Below are 22,619 nucleotides of genomic sequence, written 5' to 3' on the forward strand. Positions count from 1 at the left end.
GGAGTTGGTGGAGTTCCTGGGACTGGTGAAGGTGCCGAAACCGGAATACCTGGAGTTGGTGGTGTTCCAGGAACTGGTGAAGTTGCTGAAATCGGAATTCCTGGAGTCGCTGGAGTTGCTGGAACCGGTGAAGTCCCTGGGGCTGGTATTGGTTTTTGAACTCCGGAACTTTCCGATTTCCTTCTAAGTCCTAACCCCCCTTTCTTTCCCTTTAATCCTGATTTTGTAGCTTTGTCCTCTCTAGGCTGTCTCTTGTCAACTCCCCGCTTCTTATGCCTTCTAGATCCAAAAATTTTCTTGTTATGATTCGCCCCACTTGATGAATCCGAATATGAAGAGGACTGTTCGTCTTTCTGAGAACTTTGCATCTTAGATCTAAGTTTATCCAATACCCTTCTCTTATTCAATACCTTGGTCTTTTTCCCTCTTTTGGATCTGTGCTCTTCTTTCATCTCTTCAATTACCTGTTTTGCAACCAAATCTATTATGCTTTCACTTGATTGCACTCCTTCGATATTTTCTCCTTTTTCTTCACCTCCTCCCACTATGTCTGTTGTTGCTCCCCCAGTTCCCTTCTCTTTGGCTTTCTCCTCCTCTGTAGCCTTCTCCTTTTCTTTATTCAAATCTAAACTACTTGCACTTGTTTCAAGGCCCTTAATATCCTCTCCATCTCCTCCTAACTCATCCAACAACTTCGACTCAGATGCCCTGTCTGACTTTTCAGAACCCTCCACTCCGCCCGTTAATAATTCTCCTGCTGTTGTTCCACCACCTCCCTTCTCTTTGGCTTTCTCCTCCTCTGTAGCCTTCTCCTTTTCTTTATTCAAATCTAAACTACTTACACTTGTTTCAAGGCCCTTAATATCCTCCCCATCTCCTCCAAACTTCTCCAGCAATTCACTCTCCGATGCTTTGCTTCCCTTTTTACTAGATTTAGACTTTCTTGATGGTCTCTTTCCCTTCCTGCTCTTATCCTTCTTAGCTGCTTTCTCCTTTTCTTTATTCAAATCTAAACTACTTGCACTTGTTTCAAGGCCTTTAATATCCTCTCCATCTCCTCCAAACTTCTCCAGTAACTTATCTTCTGATGCTTTGCTTCCCTTTTTACTAGATTTAGACTTTCTTGATGGTCTCTTTCCCTTCTTGTTCTTCTCTTTCTTTGCTGCTTTCTCCTTTTCTTTATTCAAATCTAAACTACTTGCACTTGTATCAACTCCTCTAATGTCTTCACCTTCTTTTCCAAACTCATCCAACAACTTCAACTCAGATTCTGCTTGAGGATGCTGTGGATCGCTCCATATCTCATATTTTCCCCCTCTTGCATTTTCTTTATTCATTCTCCTCATTCTATTTTCCTCCATCTTTTGCCTTCTATCAGCATCCAGAAACCTTCTTCTTAACCTGGTTTTTGGCCAAGAAAAAAATACATTCCTTCTAAAAACTTTAAATGAAGCATCTGTGAACTGAGTGAAGAATCTCTTTAGTTCAACTGCCTCTTTAAGAAGTTTAGAAATCTCTTCCTTTAGTTTCATCTCTTCTGATAAATTCCCCTTGTTATTTCGGGAACTAGAAATTCTCTTCAACTCATCCAATTTATTAGTTAATTCCACGGTTAATTCTATCATCCTCACTCCAGCACCACTTAAACCTCCATCATTAGCAACTAAGCCTTCTTCCATCTCCCTATCTATCATTATCAATGAATTCGAAATCCTGGTAATCACTGTAGAGGTCAGAAGCCTGCCGTTATCTTCAGAAGTGTTTGAAACAATACTATTCTCTGAGTTACCTGGTTCAGAATCTTCTCTACTTACGTCACTTGTCTGAATATCGCTCGTATCTGTCACAAAATTATCCAAGTTTAATCCAGGATTCAGTCTCTTCATTGTATTCAAGATCTCAATAAATTGTTCCCTCTTCTCTTCAAACTTGTTCACCTCACTAAGGCGAGAAGCAGCTAGGCGTAATAATTTTATCTTTGCCAAAAGTTTCTTTGCAATTTTTTTCAGCTTAGCACTATAAGCCAAAGTTCTCGCCTCCTCTTTCACTCTTAAACTGTTATCCTCCCCTTCTTCGCTTGCTAACGCATTCAAGGCGTTTAATTCGCTTTCCAGTAATTGTCTCATGTTTTCCAATATTGAAGTCTCAAGATCTAATCGTCTTGTCATCATAGTATATCCTAATAATTTTGTTAATATATTGCGCTGTTTCTTTGCAACTACCTGACTCTTCTTCAATAACTCTGAATTCAACTGTAAATTAACTTCCACCTGAGTTAAACTACTATTATTTGTAGTTAATGACAAAATTGCTAGTAAGGATGCCATTCCAGCATCCAAACTTTCAAAATTGATTTCAAACATTTCTAACAATAATGTAGCCTTGAGCAATAATTCTTTTGCAACTACAATAGAGTGTAGTCCTGCTCGAACCAAGTTATCACAATGGACAACTTTCTCTTCGAATTTCAGCCTTTCAAGATTTACCTGGGTCTTAAAGTAGTCCGAAAGACTCTCTGTGATTTGCTGTTGTTGAACTGATGTGCTTAATGTTGAAAAACTGTTCTCAAATAATGTTCTATATGTTGATAATATCAACTTTTCCAAAGATAAAATGATCATCATGTACATTACAGTAACCTTGTAATAAAGCAAAGACTTATTAAACAATTCCAAGTCTCTTTTCACCAAAGATTCGAAACCACTTGCCATCACGTATCTATTCATCTTCGTTTCACTAATACTCATATCCTCTTTTCTTAAGTTTGCCATAATACCCTGACACCTCCTTTCAAGTTGAAGATACTTTTTAAATTCTTCCTTTAAATTCTGGTAATCCTGAGAATTCATTGTTCGGCCAGTTCTTCTAGCAGATACCTCGCTTTTCACCAAAGAGTAAAAATTCTTTCTAACTTTGTTTAACTCGCTTTTACACTTCTTATACTTATTATGTAAATTTTTTCTTACTCTACCAATTCTATCCAATTTTTTTGAGAAGTTCTGTTTAATTGACCTAGCCTGAATTTCAAGCCCTTTAATTGCAAGAATGGATCCTGCTAACTTCTTAAGGCACTCCTGGTATTGGTTTGTCAACCTCACAACGTCTGATAATAAACTCCTTACATCCCCAATAAGACTTGAATTCATAATGTCTGTCAATATCCCATTTTTTAAATCAAGTGCTGTATTCAAATTTCTTTGATAAGTGCTACACTCAGACCTCAAATTCCTTATCCTCAAACTCTCCAGCCTCAACAAAGACTTTACTTGGGAATAACTCTTATCTTCGTGTTTGTATCCAAACTTCTCTTCTTCGCTATCAGACACTATCTGCACGCTTCTATCTTCGATAGAAGAGCTCCTCTCTAACTCAAAATCTCGCTGAAGGAAGAATCTAGATGTAAAGGGAAAACCTGGTCCAATTGTACTCTTAACCAGTTCAAACTCTGTCGGTATTCCTGAAGTTTTGGATGGAGAAAGTGGACGTTTTGGTCGATGCTTAGCCTTTTGTTTTGGCTTTTTTTTCTTCGGCTTCAACACAGAAATAGATCCAGGCTTTTCTCTTGAAATAACTGATGACGGTATCAATTCTTGGCGTAAATAGAAAGGAATCTTAGTTAGGCTAATAGCTGAAGGTGCAGAATTAACTCTGGTTTGTAATGATGTTCCGCGAGGTCTACGTTCAAGAGGGAAAGTTCTAGCAGAAGGAGTAATAGAGCCTCCATCTCCCGGATATCTATCCGAGGGTGAAAGACGTTTTTGACTTGATATTTTCTTTAGCATTTTAACCCTTTTGGCAATTAAGGCACTCTTCTTCTTTAAATCCTTTTCAGTCTTAACTTTTCTCTTAAGCTTAAGTTTCTCGAACAAACTAAGCTTCTTGGCAACACGAGCTGCTCTTTTTTTGGGAACCCTTTTGAGGTTTTGAACATTTGTCATCCAAGAAAGCTCTAGCCTCGTCTTAAAACCACCCAAAAAACTTTCGTCAATAGATTCCTTTTTACTCCTTATCACCTCCACTAACTTGTTTGCAATGCTTTTGGACTTGGCTTTTCTCAATCTTTTAAGAACTTTTTTTTTTAACACTGAGGATACAAAGATTGGAATGGGATCATCCGATGCTGGAGGAATAAATAACTCTTGTAAATCTCGAATTAACTTTACCCTTTCAGCCAAAAATTCTCTGTTTTCCTTATTTAAGGTCTGTCTGAGCATTTTAATATTCTCGATGTTCTCGTTTTCCAGACTGAACAAATTTGGTTTGGGCCCCGAGTGTAACGGCATGCCAATTTTACTTTGGAAAGGGAACAAATAGGTGTGTCTGTTAAGCATATCTAGCTTAGAATCAGTTCTGGTCTGAATATTTCCCTTACTCAACAACTTCTGATTTTGGGAAAGAGGATAAGTCAAGTAATCCCTCTGTCCTGGAGGACCTGAAAAAATGTAATCTTCATCAAATTGCTCAGAGTTGATACTAAAGTATAAGTTTGCGTTATGGATTTCGTTCTCAACTGAACTAATCACGACCAATGGATCTAAAGAGCATGCAACTGTCGAAGTTGCAATTACCTGCTTGACGACTCCCGTATGCATCGAGAATATGTTCACCTGAATTGGCTCCCTGTTCTTGAGTTCAGCCATGAATTCAATGGTAACTGTTCCCAAAAGAGTCTCATTCCCTTCTTCTCCACTGACAAACATCCCTGCTATAACAAACATCTCCACAGAATACCTCATTAAGGAAGAGGTGTAGGCGTTGTAACTGTCGGATTCTCCAAACTTTCTAAACAAATACAGAAACTCGTTGGAAAGAAGATATCTGATATCTCCATAGTAATACATAGACAACACTCTAACTATATCCAAACTCATAAAATCCATATTCCATGGCCTTGGACCGAATATCTGGATTTCCTTCCCAGAGTAATTTGCAGCCTTAAGGTTAATTCTTTTCTCGTCGCTCCTCATGTTATTCCATCCTGCAGCTGCCAAACCCTCCCACCTTGGAACTGTAGTTTGGTCGTCCCCGTAAATCTCAGTGCTTTTTTTCTCGATGTTGTACTTGTAACTGTTTCCAGGAGTACTTCCACTTCTAACTCTTCTCTCGAAACTTGACATTCTGGCTTTAGGAGCCATTTTGCTTCTAAGTAACAATTTTGAATCATTTAATCTTTCCATCAAAACCTTTTCTTCTCTAAGAATTACTTCTTTGGGTCTTTCCTCATCCTCACCCTCGTTAGACTTAGGCAAAGCAATATTTGGTAGCAAGCTTAAATCCAGGCCATAACTCTTCATTGAGCTTATCAAAGTACTTCTTAATTCATCCATGGTTTTAGCAGCCTTTATTTTGGAAATCAAGGAATTTCTGAGACTTAATGGCATATTACTACTGTTAACCTGTATCAAATTCAGGTTGCTTCTCATGTACTCTTTTACCAACCATTCACTCACCTGGCCAAACCTATCACTTACTAAAATATCCTTTGGATATCTTATATTGAAATTTGTCGCTGAAACAATATAAGAAGGAGTTGAATCACACTTTATAACTAACATATTCTCTTCCATGTAGTCTTTATTTCCATAATACCCAGTATTAGACTGGTTAATATTCAATCCTGAAGATTTTCCAAACTGCATCCATCTTTCACTAAGCCAAACAATTGAACCATTACAAGGAGCAACAATGTTTTCCATATGAGTTTTACCCTCCTTAGCTATTGAAGCTATTGCAAAAGGAGTATTTTCCTTTACCAATGTGCTCATACTCCCTGTAAAGCTTGTCCCAACATTTAAGTTAAGCTCTAACTTCAGTTCTGAATCACTGTAAATCGGTTTAATCTCAACAATCAAACTACCTTTTAGAGAGCTGTCCAATGCACTTAAAAGTGATGATGATGAATTCTTGTACTTTTTTGAATACTTGAATATTGCTGAAACATGAAGCAATCCACGAAAAATTATAGGCAAATAGGCATTAGAATCGACCACTATCTCACTCGAATGCAACTTGATCATTTCTAAATTCTGTAAACTATAATCCCTCATCTTCCAAAATAAATATCTTATATCATCATGTTTAATATCATGATCCCTGAACAACTTTATGCAAGTCAATATATTATTTATCGTAATATGAGTATTACCCGGGCCCAATATTCCACTATCTCCATTCTCATATAGACAAGGAAACCCCAAAAACAGGCCTACCTGAACCTCACTTCCTCTACTCTCTAAAATCCTGAGGCCAGTCTTTGAGCTATCCGCCAGACCTTGGCCTTCAGGTTCAACCAGTCCTAGAAGTAAATCGTTCCCTACAACAAGCTCTCCTCCTCCCAATATAGAACCATTATATCCTGGGTTAATACTGTATTTGACAGCTCCTGAGTGTACTATTTCAACACTTCTCTTAGTATCCAATACTGTTACCAAAGGTCCACTGCTTCCAGAGCTTGTACTCGGAGACTTTAACCCAATTCCCGCACAAAAACTCCAAAATGAAAGCAATGTGACTGCAGTTGAAGTGAGTAAGAATCTACCCATCTTCCAGTCTTCTTACCCACTAATTAATTCCCTTCTCAGAGTTCTGGCTTAATAATTATTTAATAATCTTTAACTTTCTTTAAAATCCTTGATCCTCAAAACTCTTGTTCCGTCTAATTATTTTGATTCATATAACTTAATTTTTAACTATATCTCTATTTCTATATATACCACAAAGCTATAATTATTCCCAATAGCAATATCTTGTTATTATCTTGAAACAAAAATACCAAATTTCCCAATGCACTTGCATCGACCAGAAAAAAGAAAAAAGTTTATCGGCCTGCCACCCTTATGGATGTGTATGCCGTTAAATCAGCAAATCCATGCAAATTCTGTTTACCCACTAAATTGCATGCATGCAAGCGGTAGATCTATTAAACTTGTACATGCAAGTAGATTGGTTTGGGCGGGAAATGTATTGAGAAGGGAAAGAAAATGATTAAAAATAATTAAAACTAATCCGAAAATGCCGCCTCTTTAGTGAGGAAGCCATGGTTAATTCAACACAAACTCCTGAATCTCACCACACCTCCTTCAGAACAGCAGCCTTTCCGAAACCGGTGAATTCAGAAACAAATTTTCAACCACACAACTTCACCACAGCAACCTCCAATCCACTAAAGAAGAAGAGTAGAACACACTAATCAAAAAAACTTAGAAAACCCATCAATGGGTTTTCAAAATGACTAGAATTTGTTGTTAAGCCAGTCCATACAAAGTAAAGTGATCATTGCATGCGGAGCAATTCTGAAATAGTACGTTAAGTACCCTTTAAAGAAGCCGCTAAATCCTTGGTTTTTGTATATGTGTGTGATTACCTTCTTGTAACTAGTTAAATGACAGTCCCTGTACCTAGCTATTAAAGCCTCGGAATCTTCCTCGTCAACGGTCTGTTTCTGCATTTGGGTCTTTATCGTGTCAAAAGGAAGAGATACTATGCTTGCAACTGCGCCAGAAAAAATAGATGAAAGAACCTTGACAAAAACTAGATTATTTTCAGATCCTGTCCATCTGTGATATACTTCAATAAAATGGTCAAATGTCGCAAGCATTCCCATATTAATTGACATTGCTCTAATTATAGATGGTGCAGACCCTTTCCACATAGAGAAGAATCCCTCTTCTTTAATTATATATTTCATAACTTCCATCACATTTTTGTAATCCTTTTGTAAACTTAAAGGTAGCATGGAATTGGTTTGTAGCCTGATTAAGGCCAAATCTGCGGGATTGCAAATAAACGAAGCAATACCTCCAGAAGCTAATCCAATTAAGGCTTTGGTCCCGAAAGAGAGATTAAAGGTTTTGTAACCCTGATCAGCCATTTTATTCTTATAGTAATTGCATAATAATCTGAAAAACCCCAATCTTCCGGTGGAATAAGTTAGTTGTCTGATTAACCCTGCATCTAAGCCCTTGTAAAGTCCCAAAATCCCATTCCTGTTAATTATATCTCTAACTAACAAGGGAAGAGTTGGCTTAGAAGATCCTTCAAAGTTCTGCAGCTGCATTTGTACCTTGATAAGATCTATTGGTTGAATCTAAGAGTTAAAAATGTGAATTAAAATTATTTTTTTTTTGAATAGCATTAACAATGTATATATGTTCTCAACCTAGCTATAACTTTCAGACTTCCTGAAAGACGGAAACTGAACTTATACTCCAACTTACACATATTGTCGCAATACATCCTGAAATCCCTCCATTTATGAATGGCATAAGCACTTTAAACCATCTTTTTGCCAGCCCTTCTCTCAATAGTGTCATCTTTTAATAATTATTCGAACAAAACAAGCTTCCAAAAAAATCATAATATTTTTTCTCCCTACCTTTTATTCTTTTCTGTCAAATACTCGATACAAACCAAAACATTCTTATTCTTCACTAAAAAAAAATGAAATATAAACACAGCCAGGAGACTCATTTATTCACGGTACTAAATAATAAATAATTAACATACCACATCTCAAAACAAAATATCTGGGCCAATTAAAATCTTAATTCTAATAATCCTTATACCTTTTTTTTTACTGTCCCATGATGTTTTTTTTCTTACATGTTTTGGCGCCTACTCTGCTTCAAACATGTTGAATAATTGGAGTCCTAGTAAAAGAAAAAGTCAAAAGTAGTTGCCGCCTTTTCCTTTAAGAGGTTAAAAAAAAAATATACTAAAAAGAAAAAGTAAAATTGAGGAAGATTGGAAATGTCGTCTTTAAAGCACTCAATCCACAGGAGAGTGCACTTAGAGAGAGCGACTCCGGTGAACAGACTTAGGTTTGGGATTTTGGAGCGTAAGAAAGACTATAAGATAAGAGCAAAAAGGTATCATGAGAAGGAAAATCTCTTAAAGTCTTTGTCAGAAAAGGCAAGAACAAGAAATCCGGATGAGTTTGACTTCGGGATGGTAAATTCTAGACTGGAAAATGGAAGGTACAAAAAGATTGGATCTGGCCTTCCAAATGGAGGCCTTACTAGTGCTGAAGAGAGAAAGCTTGCAGAGAGTCAGAACCTGACATATGTTCATTTTAGAAAATCCATTGATAATAAGGTAAGTTGCTTCTTAAATTATTACCTATCTATTTGCCTTACTCATACTTTATTAGAAAATTGAAAGAATGGAAAAAGAGTTAACATTATTTGGCCAAAATATGCAAAGAAGCCATGTATTCTTTGATGATGAGCACAAACAACTGGAAAACAATCCGCAGGAAAACAAAAGCAATACAAAAAAACTTAAAGACCAGGCTTCCTTTCCAAATTCTGAGAACCTTTCAAACGAAATCGTTAAAAATATCACAAAATCTTATAAAATTCTTAATGAAACAATTGCCAGATCTAAGAAACTGGACAAAGTATCCAAACATCTCGAGCTACAGAGAGACCTAAAATCCAAAGGAAAGAAGAAGAAGGTTGTAACCAAGAACGGAAACACTGAGTTTGTTTGGTATCCAAAAAGAAAAAAGTGATATTCTCCTATTTTTATTTATTCACTACTTACCTGCACAAGTATTTTTTTCCCCTATATCTTCCCGCCATTTTTCTATTCGAGGGGTAATTTTTAGATTATATTAATTATTGTCTACTCAATTTCTTCTTGTAATCCTAATTTGAAAGTTGTGGTGTCATCTCGCATTTTGAATTAAGTTCTTTCGAATTTTGCTTCTCTATAGCGCATTCCAAGTTGTCTAACAAGAGAAAGAAAAATCATCTCAATATTAAGAAATGGCTTGCCTTAGCCAAAGATTAAAGGTCCAGACTATCCCACTAATACTCTTTGTAATCACTTTCATCTCTTTAAACACGCTCTTTTCTGAGGCATCATTTCCTAGGCAAAAGAAAGAGCTTAAAAGTGTCAAATTTGTTCAAAAAGAACAACCCCCATATGTGTCCTCTTCAAACCCAGGGTCATACTTTAGACATCTTCAAACTACTGTGGTGCAAGATTCCAGTTCATCCCCAGACGAATCTCCAGAGAAAGAGCTATCTCGCTCCAAACCTCTAATCCCAAAGTATAGATTTGTTCATGCACCTGTGGGATATGAAAAGTCTAAAAATAAATATTTGGCAGAAATACAATCATTGAAAGAGGCAAATGAGAAATTGAATGAAGAAGTTAAAAGTCAAGCCCAAAAGATTAAGGCATTAATGGCTGAAAACAAGGATCTTAAAGACAAAATTGAGGGTGAATCACAAAAGACAAACTCCTCTAATTCCAAGCTAAAGAGTTTAGAAGAAGATTTAATGAAAAAAGAAAGACAAAATGCTTCCTTGTTAAATATGTTAGCCCAAAAGGAAAGGGCTATAAATGAACAGAGGACAGAAATCACTACATTGGAACGAAGGCTACAAGTTAGGGAAACCACACTGGAATCTAAAGAAAAGTCCCTTTCCGAATTAGAAAAACAAATCGATCATAAGACTCAAAACTTTCAAATGAAAGAAAAAGAACTAGAAAAGATCAAAGAACATCAAGAATCGGAAGCATTGAAACTTAGGGAAAAGATTGAAACTCTTTCTGCCAGTGTTGAGGACTACAGTGCAAAACAAGCAGCATTAGAAAATGAAAAGAAACAGCTTGAAAGTAAGCTTGCAGAATTAATATCCGAAAGAGATAATGCAAATAAGGCCCTCAACGACTGTCTGGAATCTCTTAACGCCAAGGAAGTCAAGACTGAGAAAGAAAACATTCGAAAAGAAGTTCAGCCAGTTGACAAAAAGAGAGCCTTATTTGATATCGTATTAAAACAGATGGGTGAAAGGCCAGCTAAAGAAAAATGGGTAAAAGCTCCCCCGCTTAGACGTCCTGAAGCAGTCAATGTGGAAAACGAATTGGTTCCCGAAATAGTTAAGGTCTTTAAATCACTCAGGGAAAAGAAAGAAAAAGACTTCAGAACCTTTGTAATGGAAAATGGTCTGGAACATGAAAGTAAATCAGTACAAGAACAAATGTATGAGAAATACAAAGAAAAAAATGCTTCACCATCTCCGACTGGAATCCAACAATTTACCCGTTTTAAAAAAGAAATTGTTTCTGATTAATTTGTCATTTCCAAAGAAAACTTTCTATGAAGGCGCCACACATGAGATGCGCGCCTGTTCGCGGCATGACATGCAAAACGGTAACTTTCATTCATGTATAGTATAGTAATAAGTAATAGAATTATTTAGTATATACATATAATATGTATTGTATGTTTATATATATATATATATATATATATATATATATAATATAAATATAGTCAAATGTGCTCATGTACAAATTTGTGTAAAATTTGCATAAAAGATATAATGTTAAAATTTTCGAGTATTTATATGAAGAATAAAGTATAGAATTTTTAAAGATTTATCAAGAGTGACTACGAATAGGGAATAAGTCGAACAAGAGAGCTGAGTACTTTCTGGCTCAAAAGTTATCAAATAAGTCGAATAATGTTTTGAAACTTAAGATCACCAAGCTACAGTAATACATTGTAGAAACAAAATAATATAAACAAAAGTATATATTTATATTTTGATAAAGCCTCTTCCCTTTTCCTATCTGTTTTAAATAGATTTATGTGTCACTGTCTAAATTATTGAAAATTAAAGATTCCAAACTTATATATCAGAAGAAATCAAATTTATAAGGAAATGGTAATGAAATTAGAACTCAAACTTCCAGGCACTGATGTCGGAATGAGCATAGCTTTTGGGCATTTGAATGAAAACTTAAATGGGTCAAAGAAAGAGGTGTCCTATTCTACTTCTTCTCCTTCTCTTCCTTCCAAACAAAGTTCTGGTGCAAAGGTTAAAGTTATAAAGAATGATCTAGAAGAAAGTGAATGTGAATGTGAAGATTGTTCAGGAAGCTCTAAGGCTAAAGAAAAAGGGATCGCTCATAATGATGACCAAAATTCTGTTGATATGGTTACCAAGATTTTCACATCACTCATGCAGTGTACGGCATCCAATATTAATGGTAATCAGTTTAACCAAAATATGAAACCTAATCAGAAAGTTAAAGGATTAAAGCAAACGAATGCATCCAAAACTTATAGATACGTCTCTGATAGCGAAGATGAACCCCTTGCAAGAGGTATTCTCGGAAAAGGATGTTCATCCGACTTTTCAGTCTCCCAATCCCTCTATCCTGATGATATTCTAGTCTCTTATGAACCTAAAAGAAAAAAGTCACCTAAATCTGGGAAAATTCCCACCAAAACCAAATCTTCTCCTTTGAGTAACCAAATTCAACAAAATGCCAAAGACCTCAAAGATGTCAAAATCATCCCTATCAACAAGTCAACAAATGCCAAGATTCTACCTAATAGAAAGTTCAAAGAAAGTAAATATGATATTTCCTGTATCTCAGTCCCAACTTTTTGCAACAAGGCAAAGCTTATTAGTTGTTGCAACACGAGACTTGTTCCTCAAGTTCCTAGGTGTGATCTAAGCAGACCTGAAGACGAAAATCTGATGATCTCTGTTCCATCCGCTATTTACCCCGACAATATTATTCTCACACTAAAAAATCCAAAACCTAAAAAGAATAAGAAAAAGTAGGCCTCATGCATGCACACAATCTGGCGCGTAGCCACTTCTTATTTACAAATGCTTTAATAAATGGTTCATATAGAATTTATTCAACAGAGAATTGAAATATGAGAACAAAAAAAATGTTGTTCTTTAATAAATAGGATTCAAAGCGAAGAAATGTAGTCTCTTTCACTACAACTTCCTATATTACTCGAGTTCTAAATGCAAATTTTGCAAACTGTGTGTTATAACAAGAGTCAGGGGTAGGAAAGAAAAAGGAAAGGAATCAAATAAAGGAGTTTCGATAAAACCTAGTAGATAAACTAAAATTAAGAGCTAATCATTCTTGAAATTGACCTGAATAAAATTACCTAAAATTTGTGTGCTCATCAATCCGACGGGACTTCTAATTGCTTTTCCTCTTTAAAATCCCTGACCGGATAGATCCTATTGATTCCCTTCCAAAAACTTGACCAACTTTGGCGGGAAAAAATAGGATTCTATATTTTAGCTTAATGTCAATTTATTTCAAAAGGCATCTCTGTATTTATTTTATCAATTACTTTTATTTAAATTTAGGTGTCATCAAGATGTTTTTGAGAAATCCCAGATCCCCAATCACATCCGTTCTGATGACTGTGTGAAGTAAGTCTTGCTTTTTAGGCCTTGGACCGCTCAAATAAATAATGCATGCGAATATCACATTTTTAATTAATTCTAGTAATAAATTCAAACTCTCAAAACAAACAAATAATCAAAGAACTTAGGCCATCTGTGAAAAAATAAATAGATTAGTCTCGTCTAATTGTTTCTTCTCATTCTGTGTTTTTTATTTGGGAAACTTAAATCTGAGCCCTTTCCATCTGAGAGGACTACTGCACTTTTCTCCTTATCCTCTGAAAATCTGGATTCAGAAAAAACTGACTCCATGGCTGAACTGCCATATTGATCCCTCTCAAATTCAACTAAGTTATCGAACCATCCTTTAATTTCAAAGTAGGCTTTCTTTAAGGATCTCTTCAAATCTCTGTCTGTCTCCTTAAATATTAACCTTTTCAATACCTTCATCAACTTTGTCCTCTTTGTGAAGATGCTAGACTCGATGTATTCATCAGAGTAAAGCAATCTGTTCAGTTCTGGGTAATTCATACTCTCCAATAAACTCATCATCTCTAAATCAAATCTGTAGCTTCCCAAGTCATACTCGAAACCCGAAATTAGTCTATTATAGTAATCACGTCTCATATCAAAATGATCTAGCTTTCTAAACCCATAAATACTGATTGGTCGCTCGTCTTCATCAAATCTGAACTTTGGTAAGTAAGTGAAGCCAAATCTGGACATTATGCCTTCTTCCTCCATCTCTCTCAGTCTCAAAGAAAATCTAGGCTTGACTCCATAGAAGTGTGGGTAGAAATATAACTTGTCAAGCACCTCTCTAACATACATCAACTTTGTCTTCTCTTCATGAATCTTGAGTAAAATCCTCATTTTAAGCTCATCATTCTCATTCTCGTCGATGAGCTCGTCCTCCGGCAACACCATTCTGTTGATCACAACCGATAAGGATTTACGATGTCTCGAGAGCTCTCTAATCAAGAAAGTTTCCAGCTTTAACAGCTCCGTCATCCTCTCTTTTCTGTCTTTAACTGCAAGGTACAAATCTCTAACATGTTCCTCAATAATCGTCAAAGCCTCATCAAACACCAATTTTACTTTACCTTTGAAGTCTGTAGAGTATTTTTTAGACTTCTTTGACTTCTCTCCTGACTTATCTGAAACCTTCTTGCTCTTCTTAACATCATCTTCTTCATCATCCTCATCAGAACCCATATAACCGCTATTCATTGGCTCCTCTATATAATACCTTGTTGAAACATTGCTGCTGTCTATCAACTTCTTAAAATCTGATACCTTCTTATCTCCACTGAAAATTTCAAATGTCTCAGTATCCAACATCTTAGATATCTCTGGGCTGCTCTTGAAGTCCTTAAGTTCCACTTTGTTAATATCAACAGAACAGACAGCATCTGCATTATCTAAAAGATAATTATTCAATTCCCCCAACTTGGCCAAATCATCCAGTATCTGATTTCCTATTCCCTGTCTTTTATCCAAAGATTCCAAAACCTTCAATGAAGTCTTATCCTTCAATGAACTTATTTTTATGTTTATCAAAGTAGAATCTTTTATCAAGTCATCACAAGCATCCTCGAGTTTTCTAAAGTTATCCCGGCACTCCTTCTTGACTTTTCGAAGTTCATCTAAATTAGTATCGTGCTCCTTCTCAATAACATTTTTCAACTCATCTCTATTTTCAAAGAAAGAACCAAACTTTTCCCTGTCTGACTCTTTCACATACTTGGACACATCTACTCCCGTCGCTGAACCTCCCAAAGCATCTGAAACTGTATTCACATTCTCCAAAACTGCCTTAGTCCTGAGAATTGACTTGGACTTATTCAATTCATCCAGCAACTTCTTCTGGGCTCTAATATACTCATTTCTAGATTCTTCATACCTTTTCAATAATTCGGAGTTGCGCGCCAAATGGGCCGTGATTTTTCCCGCCATATCTTTTTTCTTTGCGTCAGCAGAAGACCCAATATGGTCTCTAAATTGAGCAAGAGAGCCTTCGAATTTGTTGAAACTAGAAATTTTGTCGTCAATATTAGAAACAAATCTGTAGGGAGATGGGACTTGAGAGTCACTTAATTTCCATCCTGTTGTGAAGAAGTTACTTAATTTATCCGCGGGAAGATTCTTTAGCTTTCCAAGGTATCCATTTAAGTAGAAACTGTCTTTACTGGAATAGTCTACTTTAAACGATAAGTCCGTAGCAATATGACGGATTTTCGCGATACCATCTGAGTTTTCTACTAGTTCAAATCCCGTTGCAGAGACTGGAAGTATTTTTTGTTTATTTGCCTCACCCATGTAAATAGTCTTTGGGATGAAAAAGAGGGAATTTTCAAGCTTATTGAATAGAAACTCCCTATAAACTTCAGAATTTGTTCCGACATCTCCTCCCTGTTCTGCAAGGCACTGTTTGAAATACTTTGCTTCTTCCTTTATATCGGCATTTGTAGATAAGTTTTCGAACATCAATGTGTGTAATGCCGACATTTGTGCACAATTCATATCTTTAACATTGATCAAAGTGTAGTCGTCAATTCTGTCTATTACTCTCTTTTGAGCTAAAGTGGAATACTCTGATCTCTCAAAAAGTAATTGAGAGGGAGACTTGATATTGTTATATTTGTTAACTCTGGCCAGTTTGTGGAAAGGAGTCGAGGAGCTTGATAAGCCCTGGTCACCCCTTAGCTCGTCTCCGTCCTCACCTGAAGCTTGATCAGCAAAAGTGCTACTGGATCGTTTGCCGTTACCACTTCCATAAAATGCATCATCAGAATGACTTCCGTCATCGTCACCAAATTGACTACCGGACTGATCAGCCTTGTAGACTAATTTACCATGATTATCATACACTGCTTCTCCCCTAACAATCTTATCGTATGCGTCAGGTATGTTAATGATAGAAGAGTTTGAAACGGTATCTGTCCAGGCTCTGCCCTCAATTGGTTCATAAGGAGATGGCAAGGTAGGTGATGGTACAGATTTGTCAAGAGGATCAAAGTTGTCGAGAATTAAATCATCATTAAATAGTCCATCGTTGACAAAGTTTGTAGCATTTGCAAATCTGTCTATTGGAGAACTAGACTTGTATTTCTCGTAATCGTCTTTAAGAGCGTCTCTGAGGAAATAAGATATCTCAATACTTCTAGAAATTGGGTCACTTTCTGCTTCTGCTGGGACGAAACCAAGTTTATAAGCTTCTCTTTCTCTAAGCTTAATTGAGTATAAAAGGAATTCTTTTTCGGTCATAACTGGACCAAGTGGATTCCTTTCGAGATATTTACGACGATACTCTTGGTATACTTTTTTAAGTCTTTTGTTACTCTTTCCAAGTATTTCCCAAGCTTTGAGATAAGCGGCGTCAAGCTCCTCTTTAGTAGCGTTAATTGGAATGCGTGGCATATACTTGAGAGCTTCTTCAGGGTCAAAGTCGAATTTGTCCATATCATCAAACAGTAAATATTTGGGTAATACTCCATCAACCTTTTTAGTGGTTTCAACGCCAAATAGAGATTTAACCTCTGAATCAGTAATGTTGAATTCTTGCTTGACATAATTCATAAATTGGCTCTTCATCTTTTTCACCTCGTTTAAAGTCGGTACTTGTCCAGTAATATTATAAATATGTTCTCTGAAAGACTCTCTCATCATTCTTATACGAGCTTCTAAAGGAAGTGGAGCCAAAGTATCTTTAGACAAAGTACGTTCGGGTTCAAAAACGTATGGGTAACTTTTGGCCTTGGATCCAAAAGCTCTCTCCTTAGCATCTCCCTTCTCATAATCTCTCAATCCTGGAACAGGTCTTCCATAGTAACCTCCACCAATTCCACCAATCTTAACAATCTTTTCACTATCAGCTGGGCCTTCCCTTCCCCAATGATTAGTTGGTCTATGCTCCAATGGAATATGATCCATTGGATAATAATAGTCGTAACTCATCGCCAGCTCGAAGAGCATTGGCAAGATTACTGCCAACTTGCGTTTTGACAACATTTCTGTTTTGTATAAAGTTTGATTTAATTCTAAAAAAATTAATTTATTTTGTTTTGCTTATAAAAAAAAAAACAAATATAATTAATGCATGAACTTTTAATGCAAAAATCAACGAATTTGCTTGCAGGCCTCTCAATGCGAGTCAAATCCATTTAGATACCTCTAGATACTCTCCTTTATATCCTTTTACCACTAGTAGTAGACTTAAAACGAATGTAAATATCCATTGATTTTTATTAGCACGATGTATTTTTTACCGCCAGTCAGTCTCTGTGACATGTAGATAGTGTAATGTCAAAATATTAGTAAATTCGGCCATTAAACTGAAAATTCTCACTTTCCAGTAGAAAGATCCATAAGTGGAATTTTAATGACTAATTTGAGATATTTACATCCAAAGTTTTTCTCAATTATAATCATTATTCTCTCTCTCTTTTTCTCTTTCTTTGAAAAATTTTCTTTTTTTATTTTCATCCAAAATTATTTGACATCTAATTAACTTGGTACCTGTGTTCCCGCCGAAATGTGGCGGGCATTGACGTTTTGTTAACAATTTGAAGGTTTGGCTTTTAGGCGGGTTGACGGATATCTAACTATAGTAAAAAAGGTTAGAAAATTGTGAAAAAAGGTTTGCATGCACATGCGTGCATTTGAACCAGATTAAAAGATATACAATTAAAAAGAGCAAAATGAGTAATAATTGAAATACAGAATTACTTTTTTCATAAATGCAGGAATAAAAAGAGGTGCGGAAAGGCGTGAACAAAATTTAACAAAACGGCTTAAAATTTTTATTTAATTTGAAATACAATATATTCTAGAAAAAAAAATTTACTAATTATTGTTAAAATATATTTAAATGTGGTTTTATAACTTTGGACTAGAAAATATTGCCAATTATTGCAATATTATATAGTAAACTAGAGAAATATTGTTTTTGATTATAAAAGGAAATCTGACAGGGACGGGATTCGAACCCGCGCAGTTACCTATAGGTGCCTAAAACCTACCCCTTAGACCAACTCGGGCACCCTGCCTAATAGTTGCTGGGTGAAGTAAAGTCAGAGACAAGATCTAGATGTATTTGTAGTTGCTTAAAAGATTTTGGTGTGATAAATTTTAGATTCTGGATAATGCTTTTTCTCCCTCGCTTTCGTAGTAGCGGAGTTGTATTATTCGTCTTTCAAGACCTGAGAAATCGAGACGGAGATATCTGGTGTTAAGAATCTCCAATAGTTTGTTTTATAGGCAAACAAAAAGAGGTACAATGAATTACTCAAGGAAAAACCATAGAGCTCGTTCACTGTAGCCACGGCTATACAGTCCAAATCTGTATGACTGATTTTTTTAGTCAAGGATATGTCGAAGAATTTTTTCAAGATTGAAGGAATTTTTTTGCATATATTTTCTGCCCTAGTTTCAATAGATTTTGGATCGTTGGCCTTTGATACTAGATCTTGGCTTGTCTCAATAATGAAAGGTCGCTCCAATTGTTCCGGAATCATCCCTTCTTTAATCAAATCCTGAGTGAAGTACTGTTTTAACCAAAAATGGGTTGTGTTTAGCTTTTTATTATTTTTATATTGCTGTTCAGTTCTTTCAGTAGGAAATAATTTTATTAGATAACGCTTCAAGTTTACCGTGATATCCTTAGCAGTCAAACCAATCGACTTCAAAGCCGTGAAACTACCTCCTCCCAATGTTCCTGCTATCTTTTTAATGGCCTTCTCCATATCCACGTTATCAAATTCAGTTGTTCCTTGGTGAAAGTGCACAGAAGATTTAACTATTTCATTGATTTCATTAAAAGAGTTATCAATCACTTCTTCACTCGTAAATTTGTATCTTAAAGCTGCGTAACTTTGAATAAAGCGAATTATCATTTTTGTTAGATTTTCGTACTCATCTTGAACATCTAAGTCCTGATGCTGATTCTCCTCTACTAGATCTGTAGAAACTTTGTTTTCTTTAGATGATTTCTTATCAAAGCCAAAAAACTTTTTTGTGTTTGCAAATAATGATGATAACTTATTTTCAAATATTTTTGAAAACTTCTTTTTGATTGGCTTTTCTTTATCTGAGATATCAGCATCTTCTGCTTTGGAATCTTCTTTCTTAGTTTCTTCCCCTGAAGCATCAACATCTTCTTTTTGTGAATATTGACCTGAAGTAGAAGGTTCGACTATTGAAATTTCCCTCGTTGGTTCGTAGTCTACTCTACTCTTTTCTTGGTAATTCGGTACAGAATTATTCTCAGAATCTTCATTTCCTAGAACAGATGTTGTCTCATAATGAGAACTCAATCCATTATTAACCTTTCCCATACTTTTTTCATCAGTATCTTCGGGAATTTGATCTTTTGTCTTAATAATATCTTCATTTTCTTCTAACTTAACAGAATCTTCACTATTAACTGATTCTTCCGCAAGTGGAATATCCTCAAATAAATTTGTCATTATTGTATTTTCTGGAAAAACACCCAGACTTGGTTCTTTCTTTGGTGATTGTTCAAATGAGTCAATTTTTTCTCGCTCTTCAGCTACCTCCTTTAAACTTGTTGAAAATTCACTTTTTTCTGGTTTAATTTCATTAATCTTCTCCAAATTACCTGATTTTTCGTCTAACTCATTTTTTTTTTGAGAATGGAGAGAAGACTCTTTCCCGAGCTGTTTTAACTCTTGTGAATTCTCGAAGGATTTTTCAAACGGAGTATTTAATCCAAATTTTTCGGAAAACTCAGTCTTTTCTGACTCTTCCTTAATTGGAGATCCAAAGTTGAGTAAGTTTAATGAAAAATCATTATTTTTTTCAACATCTTCGGAACTAGATTCTGAAGACAGATCATTTAATGGAGATTTCTCCTTGGATTTTTCACTAACAAGAACCTCAGGCTCTTTCTTAAATGAGTTTAAGAATTCTTTTGCTTTGTTTAAAATTCCCGATGTCTTTTCATTTCCATGTTTATCTGCAGATTCATTCTTCTGTGCTTTTCCTCTTTTATTTTTTTTGTTTTTACTCTTTCTTTTCTTATTTCTACCCTTCTTGTTACCTATAGCTGATTTGTCACCTAATTCCGACTTTTTAGAAGAATCTGTTGTTCTTGAGTATTCAATCTCACTTCCAATATTATACATCTCTGGGATTTCTTTTGTAGTATTACTAAGTTCATCACTACTTTTACTTTTTTCCACTTTGAATATTCCAATTTCCTTTTCCTGATTTTGAATGAGCTCATCCTCAAAAATGGGTTTAATCTCACTATTCTCCTGAGTACCCGTTCTTTTCTTTGATAAGTGAATTAACTTGTTTGCTGTATCGCTTAGGTTTCCGTCCCAATATTGTCTCATAATCTCTCTTATTTCCACATCAAATAAATCCTTTTTTAACAAGTAATCCTCAGTATTAACTTGTCCTTTAAACATTTGTCTTTCTACCTGATTGAACATCATCCAAATATCATTAACTATGTTAATTTTTTCCGCTTCACTTGTAGTGTCTGGGAATTGTCTTCCAAATCCACTTTTCATGAACATATTCCAAATAACTTCCGGTAGACCTTCTGAAACCCCAATTTCAGTTTTGAAAAACTCAATTGTTGAAGAATCCTCACAATATTCTTTTGATATTGCAAAGTTTATCCCAAGTCTTCCCAAGTAATCATTTACAAATACACTAAACCACCTGATTCTCAGTCTGCCAAACATTTCAAGTTGAGTATTTAAATTTATTTCCGTTGCTTGAGTCTCCTCACTTTTAATACTTTTTTGTGAAACTTTCTCACCTTTACTAGTATCAATAGCTACAATATTATTCTCATACAGTTTATTTGCCCCAGATACTGATCTTGGAATACTTGATTCTTCAATTGTCTCAGGAACTTCTAATGATGAAGAAGTTATTGACGAAGTAGATAAATCATTTGAAGTCAATTCCTGTGATTTAATATACTCTTTATCATTATTCTTACTCATTAAAGAATTATCCACCCCAGATTCCTTAGGGAGCTTTTCAGATTCTCTATAGTATTTTATTGTATCTAAGGCACTTTCAATACCAAGCCCACTCAAGTAGAGATAATACTTAGGGGTCAACTCGGAGTCCATATTCTGTAAGTAGTATCTCTCCAACCCATTAAAGAAAAGATTCAAAGACTCTAAAACCAAATTCTTTCTCATTTCCTCACTCATACTCGTAGCTGTTTGTGATGTAAGAATACCACTCGCCAAAAAAACCCTCCAAATTGAGTTTGGAAGGATCTCAATTGTTAATTCTTTTTCCTTTGATGGCCAGTTCGAATTGAAAAACTCAAAGTTTTCTGGAGTATACATTGCTTCTTCATTAATATTTAATGGGAGCCCTTTTCTTGCCAAGTAATCCATACTAAACTCCTTGAACATAAAAATCCTCATTTTCACTCCATCATTATCATTTTTAGGTATATCCAAATCATCCAATAATGAAGAATCCTCAAAATCTGATATTTCTTCATCACTTTTATTTATTATATCTGTGTGTGTATGTGGATGACTATTTCCATGCAAGGGAAATGCATACTCCGGTATAATGATTGGCTCATTAGCCACATGCATGCCAATATTGTCAGTTTTCTCGTTAGATTTGGCGCCACCATCCGCTATTAAAAGGTCATTGAGAGCAGAAATAATTTGCTCATCTTTCTCTGCAACATCTTTTGCTTCGTTAATAAGTTGAGAGAATTCTTCGTAATCCTTGGGAATCATAATGGAGTTGTCCCATATATCATTTTCTATCTCAAATAAATTTCTTGGGCTATCACAAAACTCTAATTTCTCTGAGGTTGTTAAAGGAATGAGCCTATGACCTTTGTGGACCATAAAGATTCCCCTTCCAGGAATTTCTAAACCTTCAAAAGGAGGATCAAAACAAGAAACTAAATTAGAACTTTCCTCATAATTTCTACCTATATCTTCTGAATAACATATTTGGAACGCCAAATTCAATAGAATTAAACTAAATATTAAATTAAAACCTGATTTTTCAAACATTGTTTTTCATCTCTTATGAATTCTTTTTAACTTGCAAAATATTTCTAGGATTGTCACATATATGGCGAGCCGTGCTTGATTCAGAAAGTATATGCATAACAAATTCTTACTCTTTTATTTTCTGGATTTCTGAGATATTAACTTAAAGTCAAAATTAGCTATACCGCCCTCTTATGTGTGTTAGACATGCACACAAATAATTAAAGAAAAAAAATAGAATGGATAAAGTAGATAGCAATTGTACCAAAATGTTTGGTTTTCTTTTAATTTGAAAGTCAATATCCAACCTAATAAATGATTCCAATCTTCACTGTAAAGTAGTTGAATGGTTGGTAGGCTCAAAAAACCTTGAAATGTTTACTGAAGACAAATTACACACGAGAACTATAATTTAAGAATCTTA

General features: G+C 35.3%; 7 protein-coding genes across 7 annotated transcripts; 3 read left to right on the plus strand and 4 right to left on the minus strand.

Moving 5' to 3' along the window:
* Positions 1-23: 23 nt before the first annotated feature.
* On the minus strand, positions 24-6,542 carry ELE39_000593 (uncharacterized protein; the record flags this gene model as incomplete). Its single annotated transcript, XM_067343633.1, has 1 exon — positions 24-6,542. A coding segment is annotated over one exon (6,519 nt), but the record flags the coding sequence as incomplete, so codon positions are not given.
* Positions 6,543-7,231: 689 nt separating this feature from the next.
* On the minus strand, positions 7,232-8,056 carry ELE39_000704 (oxoglutarate malate translocator; the record flags this gene model as incomplete). The annotated part of the gene is made up of 1 exon (XM_067343744.1): positions 7,232-8,056. The coding sequence occupies one exon, from the start codon at positions 8,054-8,056 to the stop codon at positions 7,232-7,234; it is 825 nt and encodes a 274-aa protein (XP_067202463.1).
* A 692-nt stretch (positions 8,057-8,748) lies between these two features.
* ELE39_000815 (U3 small nucleolar RNA-associated 11) lies at positions 8,749-9,511 on the plus strand (the record flags this gene model as incomplete). The annotated part of the gene is made up of 2 exons (XM_067343855.1): positions 8,749-9,093; positions 9,149-9,511. 2 exons carry the CDS (start codon positions 8,749-8,751, stop codon positions 9,509-9,511), a joined length of 708 nt encoding a protein of 235 aa, XP_067202574.1.
* A 256-nt stretch (positions 9,512-9,767) lies between these two features.
* Positions 9,768-11,084, plus strand: ELE39_000851 (uncharacterized protein; the record flags this gene model as incomplete). The annotated part of the gene is made up of 1 exon (XM_067343891.1): positions 9,768-11,084. One exon carries the CDS (start codon positions 9,768-9,770, stop codon positions 11,082-11,084), a length of 1,317 nt encoding a protein of 438 aa, XP_067202610.1.
* Positions 11,085-11,678: 594 nt separating this feature from the next.
* ELE39_000862 (uncharacterized protein) lies at positions 11,679-12,590 on the plus strand (the record flags this gene model as incomplete). The annotated part of the gene is made up of 1 exon (XM_067343902.1): positions 11,679-12,590. The coding sequence occupies one exon, from the start codon at positions 11,679-11,681 to the stop codon at positions 12,588-12,590; it is 912 nt and encodes a 303-aa protein (XP_067202621.1).
* A 774-nt stretch (positions 12,591-13,364) lies between these two features.
* ELE39_000873 (uncharacterized protein) lies at positions 13,365-17,192 on the minus strand (the record flags this gene model as incomplete). The annotated part of the gene is made up of 1 exon (XM_067343913.1): positions 13,365-17,192. The coding sequence occupies one exon, from the start codon at positions 17,190-17,192 to the stop codon at positions 13,365-13,367; it is 3,828 nt and encodes a 1,275-aa protein (XP_067202632.1).
* A 1,172-nt stretch (positions 17,193-18,364) lies between these two features.
* On the minus strand, positions 18,365-22,216 carry ELE39_000884 (uncharacterized protein; the record flags this gene model as incomplete). Its single annotated transcript, XM_067343924.1, has 1 exon — positions 18,365-22,216. One exon carries the CDS (start codon positions 22,214-22,216, stop codon positions 18,365-18,367), a length of 3,852 nt encoding a protein of 1,283 aa, XP_067202643.1.
* Between the last annotated feature and the right edge of the window lie 403 nt (positions 22,217-22,619).

Source organism: Cryptosporidium sp. chipmunk genotype I (assembly GCF_004936735.1).
Source record: "Cryptosporidium sp. chipmunk genotype I strain 37763 chromosome Unknown contig_14, whole genome shotgun sequence".
NCBI classification, from domain to species: Eukaryota; Apicomplexa; class Conoidasida; order Eucoccidiorida; family Cryptosporidiidae; genus Cryptosporidium; species Cryptosporidium sp. chipmunk genotype I.